Source organism: Podarcis liolepis, assembly GCF_965112155.1.
Source record: "Podarcis liolepis genome assembly, chromosome: 10".
Lineage (NCBI taxonomy): Eukaryota > Metazoa > Chordata > Lepidosauria > Squamata > Lacertidae > Podarcis > Podarcis liolepis.
Window position 1 is genome coordinate 52,928,928 of NC_139562.1, and position 17,964 is coordinate 52,946,891.

General features: G+C 41.6%; 1 protein-coding gene across 1 annotated transcript in view; it reads right to left on the minus strand.

Annotated features, from left to right (window-relative positions):
• Positions 1–5,667: 5,667 nt before the first annotated feature.
• The window catches only part of PPP1R3A (protein phosphatase 1 regulatory subunit 3A), a 30,027-nt gene continuing 17,730 nt past the window's right edge, over positions 5,668–17,964 (minus strand). Inside the window, exons 2-4 of the mRNA XM_083463350.1 lie at positions 12,766–12,824; positions 12,518–12,654; positions 5,668–10,155 (exon numbers count right to left, since the gene is read on the minus strand). Of these exons, the coding sequence (XP_083319476.1) occupies positions 7,315–10,155; positions 12,518–12,654; positions 12,766–12,824 (3,037 nt within the window). The 3' untranslated portion in view covers positions 5,668–7,314. The remainder of the gene's footprint in view (positions 10,156–12,517; positions 12,655–12,765; positions 12,825–17,964) is intronic.

Below are 17,964 nucleotides of genomic sequence, written 5' to 3' on the forward strand. Positions count from 1 at the left end.
GTCCTGCCCGGGAGGTCACATTCATAGTCCTCGAGGTATGCCGGCGGCCTACGTGTGTGTTGCGGCCTGTGGTGTTCCCTGGTCCGGGGTTCAGGTTCTGGCTCGTGTTCCAAGGATGCTGGCTGTGATGGGCCTGTTTGGTTTGGCGCAACCGGCTCGCTCAGTCACTCACTCACATGCCCCTCCACCCAGGTCACCTACAAACCTGTGCAAACCTGTGCAAACTGTCGGTCCTCCACAATGGAGGTGAGACTGTGAAGATGCAGAGACTATACTGATGCTCTGTTCAGCAACAGTAAAACCTGGGGTTCTGTGATCAGCCCTAAGCAATGTAAGTTTAGAAAATATGTTGACACGTTAGGAAGGATTTTGAAGAAAGCAACAAGGATATTCAGTCATATGGGGGAAACAGTTTTGCTTGACATACAGAAAAATTAGAAGGGACACATTAAAATATTTCCCTATAGGATGTCAGAAAGAAGAAAACGAACTGCCTTCACCTAACAGAATGAAATCCATTGGTTTTAAATTAGAGGGAAATATATCGTTAAAGATTAGGAGATACTTCTTATAAGCAACGCAACACTGGATAAATTGATAAATAGTCTTCGATATTTTTGTCTGCCTGGGATGCTATAGATATAGTATTTCCTGGGATGCTAGATATAGTCTAGGATGCTGGGATGCTAGATATAGATATAGTCTGCCTGGGATGCTATAGATATAGTATTTCTGAGGACATGGGATTAGATAAGAACATGGATGGAAAATCCAGATGGCATTAGCCTCCAACTCCCATCATCCCTGACCACTGGCCACTCTGGCTGGGGCTGATGGGAGTTGGAGTCCAAAAATGTCTGAAGGGCCACGGTTTTTCCACCCCTTCCATCACCATCACCATCACCAGCAACAGCAACTCATTACACTTGACATTGTATTGGCACCAGAAAACCCAGGGGTAAGAGAGGTCCTGGATCAATCCACCCTGTGTAAAAACACACTGCAAGTACAGTATTTGAGCTTCAGGGATTATATCGAAGAGTGAAACTTTTGAAAAAGAAGCAAATCAAGAACAATAAGATGAAGGTTAGAGTTGGTCCTTCTGAATGACTATATATTGATTTTGATGATGAAATAAATAAGTGAATGATGGATAGTTCTGTTATCTCTTCATATCTGGCTCACCCCTTTGCTTTGGCTGACTAAAATGGATTGGAGCGAATAAATGTGACTGAGTGTGTGAAAGAAATAAAGCAAAAGTTAATAACTTTGCATTGAGCATCTGGGAATACCACATCTCTTTGCTAGATCATTTTTAAATGATCTAATGCTGTAGGCAAACTTGTGTATTGCAGATTGTTATTGATGATACATTAATTTATGAAAACTGAAATAGCTGGAGACATTAAAATAAAAATTGCATTTTGTCTACAAGCCTGGAACAAATTATTGCAGGATTTATTCAACTGTTAGTTTTAACATTTGGCATGAGGAATTTTCTCTTCTAATTAAGATCTCAGAATTAATTCTCTTCTTGTCTCTTGCAGTTCAAAGTTGCCAACAATAATGATGCGAAAAGAAATGAGAGTGGCTGTATTGATGTGCAATGTATAAAACAAAGATCAAAACATGCTAGACTGCTGGCTTGGGCTCTGTTGACAGTCCAGAGCTGCCTGGAATCAAAGTCGGCACAGGTGTTGGGTGAGCAAGCAAGAAGGCAGCCCGGCCCCTGAATTCCAACTTTCCTACTGCCATCACCATGCCCAATCCCCAATGCTCAGGAGAGGCTTTTCAAATGGGACAATGAATTGCGGTAGGAGAAGGGTTGGCAGACCTCCATTATGGGAGATGGCTTACATTTGCATAACATTGAATGTGGCCCGCAGAGTGTTACATTATCAGAGGGAGCTGTGAAACAAACTTGCAGTGATTCAGGTAGGATGTGGCACACTAGCATCTTAATCAAGGCGGTTATACAAAGGTGTCAAGGATCAGGGAACACTATCCCTACACCGGTGACAGCCCTTCCCAAAAAATCAGATAACATGAAGAGTCCTTACTACGTAATTTATTCAGTAGTCAGCGAGAAAGACAAAGGGATGTAGTCTCTATGCAATGATGGTGTTGCTCCAAGTAAAGTCCCACCCCCCATTCGTCTCCTTAATCTACATCAGTCCTGTGTCGGCTAATCTGAGCCTTCTGCCGCTGAGCTCTCTGTTCTACTACCCTCAATGCTCATCTGGTCCTGGGGAGAAGGGGGGTCAGGAATGCTTTCCAAGGACACTGAGTCTGTCAGCTGTCTCTCCCCTGGTGCTGCTGCTTCTTCCTGCTGATCCTTTTCCAATATTTCCCAGCTTCTGCCCTCTGCAGCCTCTGAACTATGGCCTTCTGCAAACCGCTGGTCTAAATCTATACTGTTCTCCTGTTCTCAGGAAGGTTCAGGAGAAGACAGGGGGTGGTCCCCACCATTCGTCCTCAGTCCAGCCCCTGACAAGAAGACAGACATTGCATGATTTCTCTGTGATGTCTCCTTTAACTGCATGCACATGTTCTTGTTCTCCATAATGTAAGCAATATTATAAGCACCAGTAGATGTTAGAGCATCTACTTTGCATGAAGAAGGTCCCCATTTCAATCCCCAGCATCTCCAGGTAGGACTAAGAGAGACCCATTCCTGAAACCCTGGAGAGCCACTGCCAATATAGCCAGTACTGAGCTCGATGGACCAATGGTCTGTCTCAGTGTAAGGCAGCTGTGTTCCTATGGGAGGCAACAAGAGGTGACACAGGAAAGAGTGAAACAGGATGCATGTTTATTTGTTCTAGACAGAGAGCACATCTTGCCATTAGAATATATCATTTTAACATGGTCCCCTGTCTCTAAACACCATTGCATCATGTCCCGAAGAAGAGAACCTCAAAGCTTAGCTCCTGTTGTGCTATTGTTTCTTGCTTCTTTGGGTACCAATCCAAATGGTGCCAAATTGTCATGTATAAGAATATTGTTACGACTGCCAAGTTTGAAGATGGCCTTGTATCGAGTCTTTTCTGTGGTGAATAGCTGAAGGCAGTTGATGAACATGAACCCGAAGTTTCAAAAAAGTATATATCAGGGAAGCGTGGATAAAAGTGTATATATCTGTGAAGATTGCATTAAAAATGCATTATAAAGGTAAAGGGACCCCTGACCATTAGGTCCAGTCGTGACCGACTCTGGGGTTGCGGCGCTCATCTCGTTCTATAGGCCGAGGAGCCGGCGTTTGTCCGCAGACAGCTTCCGGGTCATGTGGCCAGCATGACTAAGCCGCTTCTGGCGAACCAGAGCAGCGCATGAAAACGCCGTTTACCTTCCCGCCAGAGCGGTACCTATTTATCTACTTGCACTTTGATGTGCTTTCGAACTGCTAGGTGGGCAGGAGCAGGGACCAAGCAACAGGAGCTCACCCCATCACGGGGATTTGAACCGCCGACCTTCTGATCGGCAAGTCCTAGGCTCTGTGGTTTAACCCACAGCGCCACCCGTGTCCCTCTATAAAAATGCATTATATTAGGGGGAAATACTTGCAAAAAAAATGGCATATTAGGCAAAACTGCATAGAAAAGAATGGTATATTGGGAGAAATGTGCACTCAAATGCCACTGAATTTTCATACAGACTTTTAAAAAATTGCAAATTGATGAGGAAATATAGTGAACTGAATTTAAGATGGGAAAAGTGAGAGAAACCAAAACTGACAGAATCCTCCATTCCTGGCTATATATTCCACCATAGAAAATCATGGGCATCTATTTGCTTTGCAAGCCATATGCCTGCACTAAGACTTGACGTACAGCTGCAGGTGGTTGTCCGACCACATCATCTAATCTAAAATGTCATGGTAGGATTTGCTAGTGTTGAATTTCTTGCACTCTGCACCTTATGATGTTTGACAATTCTAAATTAACGAACCATTTTGTCTAAACACTGCTTTTCCATGACACCTTGCACATTATCAAATTAGTGAAACAGTGCCATGCTATTCTGGGGGGGGGGGGGGGGTTACGGTGCATTTCGACATGTGATTTAAAGCAAAAGGTCAGAGCTGCAGCCCAGAAATGGCATGGTAGTTATGAGCTATCTATCACATGAAAAGGAGAAAGCGGTGGCCTTCCCTAAATTTGGCTTGCAGCACATATTCACATGCTGGTTGTTCCATGCAACTCCTTCCTGCTCTCTGTAGAAAACAGGATGTGTTCCCCTCTCCATCAGCATCTCTTCAGATGTGACTCTTGGGGTTTGACGTTATTTATGTGTTTTAAAGTTCCATATCCAGCTCTTCCATAGATACCAAATAGTTTGCGAATGTTGAAAACTGCACATGCTTTAAAAAAATATAAAGATGATTGGTTGAGGCCTGCAATTCTTGGAATTTCATAGAGATAAATATATGTATTTATATATTTATATATTATTTGTATATTTGTATATATATTTTTAAAAAAGCTACCCCTTTAGCTTCAAAGGTGGGCAATGATGGTTTGAAATGAAAACCGTATGCCTAAATATTTAACATGTTAATAAAATTGTTCTGCACAATAGCTGATGAGGTAAAAGAAGGCAATGAAAAAATATTTTAGAAGAAATACGTAAATAGAACACAACAACCTGAAAGTTTTGTGATTGTCAGGAAAAAGAGAAGTACAATTCTGCCTCTTGCATAAATATGTAGAATATGCATTTTATTTTATTCTATTACTTTCTGTGGCAGATAGTTTATCTGAAATTTAGATATTTAGTTAATTCATCTTATTGCTCCTCTCCCCACTACCCATTTGTCTGATTATTCAAGAACAGATTATTCAGATATATATTTGATTCACTTCAGCAGCCATGGAAATATATAGATATATATTTATCTGCAGGTCCCAGTGCATTTTACATATTTTAAAAGTCAAACAATTAGATAAGAAGCTAAGTAACCAAGCTGTCAACCTTTTGACCACCATTTTGGATCCACAACTTTTCATTTTCCATTTTAATATAAAGGATAAACTGAGAAAAGGTAATGCAGTGGTTAATCACATAAACTCCCAGTCAACAAGTCTCTTACTCAAACCTCAGATTACTCTAAATGCACAAGGTGGCAAGGTACAATCAGCCTTAGCATACCCTCCCTCATCTGTTAAATGGGGACAATGTGCTCTACCGAGAAAATCTGTGTGAAACAGTTTGATCATATAAGAAAACAAGTATACAAATGTCAAGGCACGGATATGTAAGCATATTGCTCAGGGTGTGGGGAATGGAGCCATAGGATTCTTGTGCAGTGCACAGCTGCACACATATGAAGATAGGGATATGGGGAAATGCTGGATATTACTTAAAAAGGGTTTCAAAGTTACCAGTTATGGAGTCTGGAGTCTGTCAACTGATGCAAATCATTGTGGCAAGAGAAGGTAAATCTACCTGTCTTCCCACAAAAAGAAAGAAAGAATTTTCTTTCAAGATTGGCCCAATATGACCAAAGCAACTGATTTTCATGGATTCTTTCTTTATTAGCTTTTCCATAATTTTCACAAAGCCAAGGCTTGTCAACTGATCCAAACTTTTAGAGCCTCAACCTTGCAGCAAGAAGGCTTAGGACTCATTATTATCTTGCGGGGTTCCAAAGTCATCCACACACAAGCCAACCATTCAAAATTTGTTTATTATTACTATTATTCAACACTTGTTGGGATTGCCTTTCTAAAGCAACATGGTTTAAACAACATCATTCAGAAAGTCCAACTGGAATAATGCTAAAATTAAGTGAAATTCTTCCCTTGCGTTACACAGTCTTCATTTACAAAAAGTATGTATATATGTATATATATATAAACAATATCTAAAAACAACCAGGCTTTAATTTGTATCCTTCAGTCTACATCAGTCCATATCAGCTCTGTGGTGTGAACAAGAGCCTGTTTTCTGCATAGCACTTTTTTTTTTTACACATACAAAGTTACATCACAATTGCACTGGAGTCTAGAGTTGTAACTGTGCAGACATTTATTAATTAATATCATCACATTGGGGAAAAAACAACAGCAGCCAGCTATGCCTCCTTCAGGCATTATCAAGAAGTATTAAGTTAACATCAGAGTTGGGGGTATCTCTGCCCCCCACTTGTCACTATTTCTGTCACCCTCCGGTGTGTACAGGACAATCTTCTGAAGTGGGGGATCTCTTGTACTCATGGAATCTTTCTCTGTTCTTTAGAACGCTAGAAAATCAGGGTTCTAAAGCACACGTGAACCTTCATGAGGGCAGAAGGCTCTGCTTCAGAAGACTGACCTCCTCAATTTGGAGGGAGATGAGAATGGTGACAAAGGGCAGAGCTGGCATACTTGACCGCATGACCCTCCTCATATGTTTTCTTAATTCTGATTGGCAATGTCTGGTGATGGCTCTACTTAACCCATAAAGTTGAGTTTTTCTCCCAAAATATGCTTGCTAATTCTAGTTGTACATCATTAAATGCGTATGGGGCACATTCCTTGCACTCTTGCACAACTCCTATCAATTTCAGCAGTGCATGCAGAGTGACATCCCAGTGGATCGTGCCTATGGTCAGTATTAATATATTAAGGGCATGTCCACATTGCATAGTTTGAAAGAGGAGGAAGAGAAGGGCTCCAACTCGGTGCATCAGATCCCTGCAAATAATACTGCAGCTTTGGTTTCCCATCTGTTCACCCAGCAAAACAGGAAAATCGTGGGATGAATGGACATGATATAGTCCACACTGAGGAATGGTGTGCAAAATTCCCTGGCCACACAATACCTTATTTTGTGGGGCCTACTTCTCATCCTTCAATTTTAGTGCATAAGTATAAAATACAGGAAACTCCTAAGTGGACATGCCCTATTACTGTGTTAGTAATAATGCCATTCCCTCTTTACTTACTTGCTATATAAAACCATTTTTTTAAAGCCTTTCAGAAAGAAAATAAAGCTTTACTACAAAACAAATGAGCGCGATAAAATTGTAAGAGACTCTGAAGAGACTCAAGCTTCACATCTTCCTAACCAGAAAAGGAGCAGCAGCTGTATTTAATTTCAACTTGATGTGCTTCAGAACTCATATTCATATAGGTATTTAATGATCCAAACTTAATGGTCCTATGCAGAATAATTACTTATATGAGGGAGCAAACTCCATGTACATTCCTTTAAGCATTGTTTCAAGGGAAGTGGGGGGGGATCTTGAGTTGGTTCTGTGTGGACATGGCTGTGCTTTGGGATATACTGATATTAAATGTTAAGTGCTTCATGTAGACATTTGGCAGCTTGATACTACTCTTTTTTTACCGATTCCTCGTCCCCCCTGCCCTCACAGTATAGCCAATACAATGAAAAGAAGTAGAGTGCAAAGCAAACAATTAAATCGTAGTGGTACAAAGTGACGCAAAACACAACGAACAAGAGGAAATAAAGTATTTTGTAACCAATGTGCTTTAAAACGAGACACTCAGATGGTAAGCTATAAACTTCACTTTGCTGGCCAGAAATTGCTGTGTGACCAAAAACAGACTGGTGGCCAAGCCCATCAGTGTTCAATGTTTCTTCAGTTATCAAACCTTCAGACTCTGAGATTCTCTCTTCTCTTTCTTCTAGGGGTTCACTAATTAAAATGGTTGGCCCTAATAACTTCTCCTGTTTGAGCTCTGGCTGATGGGGAAACAGACCTGTGCTACTTTCCCCTTTCTCACTAGAAGGCAGCACTGCTGAACTCTCAGGAAGTTCTTGGAGTTCAGTCTCCAAAGAAATATTTGGAATCATGGGAGCTGTTTCACCAGTTGAGGTGAAGCTGCATTCTGAGTCAGCTGCAATATCGACTGAAGCTTCTGTGTCTGGATGCAACACTTGCCCCCCCTCAGCAGGAAGAGCTCCCCTGGACTCTTCCGAAGATGTCACAGATGAACTTTCGCAATAGCTGCCAGCAACAATTACCTCAGAAGGGGAAATTTTGCTTTCTGCTTTAGCACTGTCGCGAGGAAGCATTCTCCAGACACTTGCCTCTTCAGCCTCTTTGTTGTATAGGCCTTGCGGTAGGCCCTGCAAAGCTTTCGGAGATGTTTCAGGATATAAATCCTGCTCTGAAATGGCTTTTCCTTCTGCAGCAGAAGTCCATAATATTTCATCTGGGGGTGAATCATTCCCAGTGCTATGTTCTGCTCCACCAAGCTTTCCGCTTGCACTGCGTACTGACATCATTTCTCCGTGCACCGTTTCATGTATGCGTGCATTATAAATATCTGAAACTGATTCCTCTTCAAATTTGGTGTCATATAATACACCCACTGTATTGCATTGACAAAGAGGATAATGTGAACCATCACTTCTCCCTTCATATATATCAAACACTGTTTCCTTTTCCTCTGTGGACCTGTCACTTAGTGCAGTCTCTTGAGGTAGCTTAACAATTACTGCTTTTTCACCAGCAGACATTTTTTCTGGAGTGCTTTCTGATGTCATTTTAATTATATAAGAGGCTGTAACTGCCTCTGCTTCCCTTATACTATCATGCTCCACTACATAAGACTCTTCATATCTCACCGGGTCTTGGCAGGTAAACAATTCATCTGTGGGAGTTACATCCAAACATCTTGTATCGTCTTTAATTCCCCACATAGCTTCGCCACCTGTTAGCTCTTCCACCTGCACTCCTTCATTGGCTTCGCTTTCCTTTTCTGCCAATTGACTTCCTAAGCCTCTCCAACTTTGATCCCCCCATGTGACCCTGCTGCTCTGATCGTCATCAGTAAACCTGCCAGGATCACTTTGGCACAGCTCTGCCTGCAACATCTTTCTGTTTGCTAGGTCATAGCCCTGACTGCGCTTCCCTTCTTCTAAATTTCCTCCAGCATCAAAGACATCTTCTACATTTGTTGATGCAGAATATGTGGATATACTTGCATCAGTTGCCTGTACCAAATTTGGGTAGCTCAAGCAAATCCCACTTGTAGTCTGAATGTCTTCTGGGTAACTACTCTCTGCTCCCTTTAAATTTTGACTTAATTCACCTACAACAGAAGTTGTGCTTTCCTGCTTATTTCTTTTGCCTGAGATTTCTCCAGCATTTAGCCATGATATATCTATGGATTCATGTAATTCCTCATCTTTTGCTACATCAAACACACCAGGACTCATCATTTCTCTTTGAGAAAACTTCTCTATTGTACTGCCTTCATTGTTACTGGGTGTCAACAACAATGGTTGTTGATTTTGTATTTCAGCGGAATCTTTTCCATGCCTGTTGGTAAGGCATGCTTGTGCCTCTTCTGAAGATTGCTCTAAAATGCTCAACTTTATTTCTTTCACCTTATCAAGATTATACTCAGACTTATATTTTTCTTCTACAATGTCATCTTTGGTATGTGAACTTGTGAAAGACCTTGCTGTGACATTAGCTTCAGCTAAGGTATTGGTATTAAATTCTCCTCTTAAATACACCTTTTTGTTCCCATATCTCTCAATTTTGAATTCCTTTTTGTCAATGTTTTCTAAAACTGATTCAAGAGTTTGAGAAGAGGTTTCTTGCATATGTTGCCCAAGAAATGGCTTGACCTTGTCATCCACTCTTTCCAATACTTCCTCTTTTAACTCAATGGCTTCATCATACTCTAAGGGTACCATTTTGGGCCTTGTTTCCCACCCCTTTCTGTGGTGATCATCATTATCCTCTCTGATTAACAAACTCTCCGTTGTTTTGCTTCCTGAGGCATCTTCAGATTCATGCTTTTGAACATCTGCCTGACACACCCCATGTTTACTTGAGATAACATCTGTAAAACGGTCGGTCTCTTTTTCTTTCGTTCCAGACCAGTGCTCCAGTGATGAAAGGGTTTCAATGGTACTAAAGCTTTCTGAAGTCTGGGCCCTATTGTTTACCGAGTCCAGTGCAGTCAATTTTTCTGGGGGTATCATACAAAAATCATTTCCTGTGGAAGATGTTTGGTTATTGTGCAGACCTTTGTCTTGTAAAGCATGTTCAGGTGAACTTATCGCCAGAGGTTGCCTAAGCAAGCCAGAGTCCATCTCGCCCCCCAGTTCTTTTGGTTCACTTGGAAATCTAACTGGCTCGGTTGTGTATAAATTCCTTTCATCCTTGGCTCTAGTGAAGTGCTGACTTAGCTGAAAGAACAGAATAAGAAAAAAATGATCAGAATGCATGTGTGCATACACATAAACTTAGGTATATAAAAGGAAGGATTTAATCAGGAAAGTTTTGTATTCAGTAAGACGGATTTGGAGAAAACAAATCAGTTACAGATTTTATGTTGCGTGTCCTCTTTAAAATAAAGGGTGTTAGAAGGTTGTGTAAAAGCAAGAAATGAAATAGCCCTGAGTCCCCTCTCATTCTCGCTTCCACCCCCGCCCCCATCTCCCCACCCTCTTTATTCATGAGCTCAGTAAGCTGCAAGTCCATTTCATACAAATGAATCCAAAAGAGAATATTCTCTACAAGAGAAGCTAATTCATTCACAGAGCACATTCCCTCCCAGGCATGTTTTATTTTAAACTGACTGCATTGACACCGCATATCAAAGCTAGAGAATGAATGGTATTGTCCGGTAAAATAAAGATACATTTGCACACTGAGAAATACTCTAAAGGTTCCCTTTTCTTCATTCCTCTCAGCAACCATTTTACAGGCTGCATACCGGAATGTTTTGAGAGTTCCAGAAAGTGTAAAAGGAGTTAGTAAAGGAAAGGCCAGGAACGAGTAAGTTTCTTCCCTCTCTCTCTCTCTCCTCCAAATATTGCATTATACAATTCAACAGCATTTCCTTGTCATGGCATTCTCTCCTTGCTTTCGAATACTCAGGCTGATGGTTTCATACCAATCAATTAGAGGATAGCTTCTTGGGGGCCACCTTATTACATTTACACTTGCTGCAGATACCCCCATTACAGTGACTCTTATTAATATGTTTTCTGCAAAGCCTCTGCAAACTATTAATAGTAAAACGTCACTCAAAGAAAAGTGAAGGAACTAATGTTTCTGCAAATTCTGTTTTAATGACCCTCTGCCAACTGGCGCTCAAATGTATCTGAGCTCTTCAGTGATGCCAACTGTCAGGATTTAATAGTGAGATGCCTGGGTTTTCCCCCTCCTCTCTCTCCCTCCTCATAACTGACATTTGCATGATCTCAATAATTATATGCAAATCTTACGATTTTCCCTTCTTCTCACATAAGGCTCATGTTACTTGTCAACTGCCGAGCTGTCTTGTGAGCAATTGCCTATGGGTTTCAAAGATTTGGTTGCATTTCCATTTATTATAGGCCTCCATTGTTTAATTCATTACGCAGCACATAAGGTAAATTAAAATCTGAATGACATACATATACACTCTTCATTTATTGTACAGATGATCACTTTGATTTTCCCTTCTTGTTAAAAACTGTTAAATTTTAGTGTATTCATTGTCTCAGGGAATGCTAAGAGTATCCTGTGATTTCCCCCACCCCAGCTTCTTATTTCTGTCTTTTTGTTTAAAAAAAAGTTTAAAAAAATAAATTTACAAAGATGCTGATTTTCAGACAGTGAATGCTCCTGCATTGGGTGACAACTCTTAACTACCCTAAAGTTAGAGAAAGGGAGTCGTCATGCTTATATGTGAAAAATTCATTTTCTTGCTCACTGTCCAAAAGGGCTGCAAGTCCTGTTGTGGGTTTCAGCTTTCCTGTGTTCTCAAACAAACAGTATTATATTCCATACTTATTTAGCTGTGTGCACACAAGCGATATGAGCTCCAGACTTGCTGTCATTTCTTCCCACAAAATGCAAGGCAGCCTATTTTGGACAACCCACACAGGTTAAATGCTTGTCGTTTAGAAGGGAATTGATATGAATCAGAGGAGCTGGGAATGTATATTTTATAGCTGGCAGGTGAGATTCATGACCAAGGTGTGCACAAATATTGGTCTTAAAGAGGTTCATTAGCAGGAAGAATGGAGGAAGTTGTCATACCAGGGATGTGGGGTACAGCATGATTCACCTTACCCATTGGCCGGATGCCAAGATAACTGACTCCCCACATCATTGCTGCTGCTCTGTGGTGAGCTTACAAGCAGCTACTTCAGGGCAAACAGCCATCTACATCCAGTCATAGTCTGTGTGAGGCAGCCTACATGTAGAACAAAGGAAGTCTACTGAACAAAAATTGTATACATGTGTACACTGATCACAGAGACCAGAGAGACAGGATTTTGAAATAGTCTTCTAGGGCTCTCAAATTGTCCCTTATCGCCTGTGACAAAAAGAAGAAAAGAGATAAGTTATTGAATTAAGGGCAGCAGAACATAATGGAATAGACTGAATCAAAGCACTTTTTACCACCAATCATGTTAAAGCTCTGGTGTTGGCATAGCAATGGCAGATCTCTGTGTACCTATCAGCACTGTTGAAGCTGGAGAAGAACTAACTTCCTTTGAGGAATAAATGGGTTCAAATTATCAAACCGTTAAGTGAATTATGCACAACACTTACCAACAACTCTAATTCTTTTTCATTATCTTCATTATCATCTTCGTTACGTTCCACATCTTTGCTGCTTACATTTTCCTTACGTTGTTGAATTTCATTATCATCCACATGCGAATAAAGAATTTTGGGGATGTCTGATTCTGAAGAGTTAACACAGAGAGAGACACACACACATATATATCAGGGCGTTTTGTTACTTTTAAAAATTAAGATGTGCGGTAAGGAAGAACTAATTGAATGGAGTTTTATACCTGAACTCCTGGAATTATTCCATATGTCTTCATCAGCCGTTGGCAATATTTCTTCTTTACTGTTAAAAGAGAAAAGAAAGTCAGTGATGCTCCCCAGAATTTAAGTTCGAAATCTTTTTATCTGCAAAGCTAATGGCACCAAAGTTAATGAGGCAGAATAAGCCATTAGCATTTCCCCATAAACATAACTTTAAATATCAGGGTTCCCATGTGGCTTGAAGTATCATCGTCTGAGGCCACCATAGGAAGACCCTGGCAGTTGCCAGAGGTAGCCTAACATCTTTGTGTCCTTTCCAAATGAGTTGGGCTGAAAGCAGAGGGCCAAAACACCCCCCCCCCAAGACTGATTATCCCATTCCTTGTGTTGTTTCTTGGGCCATATCCACGAGGCAATTGTCCATTAATCACATTGTTTGCAATTCACTGGGGTCCATTCTGTGTATGCCATATAGATCAATGGCTGTGCATGCAGTAGCTTCTAGGTTCAATCTCCAGACTGGGCTGGGAATGACTTCCTGCCTGAAACTGCACAACTGCTGCCAGCCAGTGTAGGCAATACTGAACAAGATGGATCATTGGTCTGACTCCATATAAGTCGCAACAAATGATATACTGACCTCCAGAGCTGAACTCTGAAACTGTGTTCGTTGAAGACAAAAAAATGATACTAAGTATTCCTAAGTAGGATAGGGAGGGTATACAACTTTAATCCCACATATAATATTAAAATGTAATAAGGGTAAAATGCAATAGTAAATGGACTCATCTATCCAGGTCAATGCCTGATCAACAAACTAATATGGCAAACAGGGCCGTCTTATTCATAGGCGCTATGGGTGCGGGGCACCTGGGTGCCAGTCTCTCAGGGTGCCAGGCCGAGAGTCCGGAGCCTGAGAGTTGAGTCCGGGGAAGAGTCCGCCTGTCGGTTGGAGCACCGCAGCAGGCTCTTCTGCTGTGAGCAGCTCTGCGCCATGAGTTCAGGAGCAACTGAGCCAGTGAGACACTAAGGTAGCCAACCAGCTCCGCCCTCCTGAGTGCCTGGGACCGGGCAACCTGGAGGGGGCACCAGGCGGATCTTTGCACCCCAACGCCGCATATGCTTAAGACAGCCCTGGTGACAAATAAAGGTAAAGGGACCCCTGACCATTAGGTCCAGTTGTGGCCGACTCTGGGGTTGCGGCGCTCATCTCGCTTTATTGGCCGAGGGAGCCAGTGTACAGCTTGCGGGTCATGTGGCCAGCATGACTAAGCTGCTTCTGGCGAACCAGAGCAGTGCATGGAAACACCGTTTACCTTCCCGCCAGAGTGGTACCTATCTATCTACTTGCACTGGTGTGCTTTCGAACTGCTAGGTTGGCAGGAGCAGGGACCGAGCAACGGGAGCTCACCCCATCGCGGGGATTTGAACCGCTGACCTTCTGATCGGCAATTCCTAGGCTCTGTGGTTTAACCCACAGCACCACCCTTGTCCCTCTGGTGACAAATAGTGGTGTCTTAATCTTGAAGAGAGTCATATGGGGTCACTCATGCCATTCTGTGCCCCTAAAGAAGATATACATGCATATGACTGCTAGATCTATTAAGACCCACATTTGTGAGCACAAACTATATCAAAAACCACTTGCTCAGCACTATCTACAACAGGGACATGATTCTGTTTGAATTCTGACTGATTATAAGACATCTTCCAACAACACACTATGTTCCTTTGCTGTCAATAATTGTGTTGTCTCATGCATTCTCCATTCTCAGATTAATTTGCATGTTCCGTGGCTGAGGACAAGGAGAGGTAGGCCATCTGTTTTGTTCTCTTTTATTGTTATTTATACCCAGGCTCTTCAATAGCTTGTGCCTTGGGAAAGACTGCTTTGGCGCAGCTTGAGGAGAATTCTGATTTGAAATGTCAGTGTCTTTCCCTACATGAATGAAAGCGTTTTTTAGAAATTGATAATACAAAGAATGTTTGTTGTGATGGTCAGAGAAGGAAGGAAGGAAGGAAGGAAGGAAGGAAGGAAGGAAGGAAGGAAGGAAGGAAGGAAGGAAACCCAAGTAGTTACAGTGACACCTATCCTTACATCATTGCTGGTGTACAAAAGCAAATGTTTTGTACAACTGACTTACAAGCTAGCTGTGTAGCTCACTAACAAAGGCTTCAGTTCAAACGATCAAAGGTTTCATATTTTTTATCCAAACCCTACTGATCTTCTCTTTCCTCCCAATGTAGTGCTATGTTGACTGGAAAGCACCAAGACAGTTTTATTGTGGAGTAAGCCAATAAGTGGTGATGAGTAGGTAGACACAATGCCAGGGTGGGAAAATTCATGTTGGTGCTCTGACTACCTTTGCCTATGGCCCCATGCACAAGTGGCATGCAGCCCTCAGGCCAAAGAAGGTTACCCACCCCTGGCCAAATGTGTCCCTAAAATCACTTGTTTATTTATCGCATCGCTGGGAATTTTTTCACAAGTCAACTGGCACACAACTGATCACAGTGCACCCCTTGCTAAAGCTAAGCAGGTGTCAGTCTGGTCAGTGCCTAAGTGGGAGACCTCCTGAGAACTCCAAGTCTGCCGCTTTGAATGGCAGGATGGCAAAGAGGTGGAGTATAGATGGAAGTTGGAAGAAATGAAGAATATATTTTATTTTACTTTGAGAATATTTATAGGCTGCCTTTCTGGGTAGAACGCTCTCAAGGCAGCTTTCATGATGAACATTCAAAAATATAAAATATAAGATGATTTGTACGAAACACCCCAGCACTAAATGAATCAGCCATAGGAAAACACTGCTCAATCCCAAATAGGAAAACATTGTTTTCCCTTATTATTCCAGTTCAAAGAGCACTACAGCAATGAAAGATATAATTCATGTCTAGGTCACCTGAAACAAAGAGGTCCTCAGAATCACTCTACAGGGCTGGAGTGTGGTGAGTTGACAATGAATTCTAGAGACATAGAGCTACCACGGAAAAGGTCCTCTCGTTGTATCCTTTTAATAGCACTATAAGCAGTGCTATTTTTCTAGAAGAGGTGCCAGAATTCACCATGAACTCCTCCCTTGTTATTTTTTAATGGCAATGGCACCCACCTGAGAGGTGCCGGAACTGAGTTCCGGTTGAAAAAAGCTCTGACTATAAGGACTTACAGGTATTTACACACATACACATATTCTATGCATGCACATGGCACCAGGAAATAATAAAATAATTTAATTCCTATCCAGAAATGGCAGAACAGAGCTGGAGAGTCCTTGTGACAAGACCCTTCCTAGAGCCTGAAGAGGACATCAGTGAGGGTGAAGGAAGCCCCGAAGAGACAGAGGCACAGCAGGGCTTTGCTTACGCTGCTCAGCCTCCCCGTCTAACAGCTGGTGTGTGGGATAGAGCAGCAGCAGCAGTTTTCCTGGGCATCCTCCAGCCTCCTGCCAGCCCAAGAGCTTTAATTCCAGTTGTGGATAATTTTGGATGCAGTATTTTGGTATGGATTGAAGAGACAGTGTCAGAGAGGGCTTTTAAAGGGTGTTTTCAGGGTGCTCCCCACTTTATGAAGTTTCACATAGGTGTGTGAAGACCCAGAACATAACCCCTGCAAAAGTGATGGACAAAGGGTTTATAATGATCCCTGTTAAAAACAAACTCTTCCAAGACCTATTCCTACACTCCATCAGGGGCAAATAAATAAGATCAAGTACACTGCAAGTCACTTTGAACAGGGAATTGTCGTTTTGGCTAACAATTTTGTTAATTTGCAAAAGCAGTGCATAGAATTGTGTAACAACAATGACAAAAGCAGCAGTTACAGCATCGGCCACAGTATTATAACAGAAATACCCTTTGGGACATTCGTTTTAAGATCAAGTATAAGTAAGGGGGGCAGATATGTCAGTTCCTGGTCTCTTCGTTTCTCATTTTCTTCCTTTCTGCAGAAATTTGCAATTAAAAACAAAAAAACCCTCATGAAAATTCATGAGCATTTTGGTGCAAATTTACCATATTAAACACTTTTTTGTGCAGAGTTTTGCCTGAAATATACACTTTTGCATGTTATTTTCCTTAACAGAATGCTATGTTCACTAGTATAATGTGTTTTTATGCATGACTCTCTGACATGTGCGTTCCTAGAGAACTGCATCATGAAATTCAGAGAAGAGTGAGTTTCTTAGGATAGCTTTGTTTCAGTTCATGTATTGGCTCAAAAAGTGTGAACTAGGTACATTCTCATTAAAATGTAAACAAAGCCAAATTTCTCCTCCACCCCTAAGTATACCTTTGAGGAGTCTGCTACAAAGCTAAATCAGTAAACAGCTTGCAGGTTCCTCTGTAGCAAGTGCTAATTAAACTTGAAATAGTTAGATGTACATTATAACTAAATATGGAGGCCTCTTGTATTTTTTTCCTATTGCAACATTTACTACTGATGCTGCCACATGGCAATGGAGAGAAACAACATGCATGACTCCCAAGGGATGATGGGAACTATAGTTCGGCAGCGTCTGGAAGGCTACAGATTCTGCATCCTTGCTTTAGGGGTGTTTGCAACAACAACATCCTAACCTGGACTAGACAGCCTTCAGCTCCATTTCCAGCCTTACAGTTTGCCAGTTTTATTCCCCTCCCTCCTCCCAACTATAGGAACTTCTCCTGTAGGAGAGCTGTCTTGTAGATTCTGCCCTATATAATTCCATTTGGGTAGGGGAGGCATTTATGTGTTGCCATTAGGGAAAATCCTGGGGTTATAATGAATTATACATCTTTTTCCATTCCATTTTATTCAAACATCTTGCAGGCAAGCTGAAATAATTCTCCAAAAATATTCAGCGGCAGGTTGCTAAATTTATACTTGGCTACAACAATCTACACATGACCTGTCACCACCTTTTTAAATTTATAATGTAGCCTTTACTTCTTTCCTAGTTCACCAGTATCTTATTCGCAGTGGGAAAAGTTGTTTTGGACAAATAATATTTTTATTTAAACAGTGTCTCTATCGTCAAGCAACATCTCTGCCCTGGATAAGTGCCCTGGATATGTGAAAACCACAAAAGGAAATATATATTTCCAATTTCCTGGCACCAAATGGTCGTTTCCCACAGAAAATCCACTGAGTTGTATCCAATGGTTCTGGGAGTGGAAGACAACTTTCCCCTCATCTGTCCTTCCCCTCCACCATCTGCAATCTTCAGAGGATCAGGGGGACATTG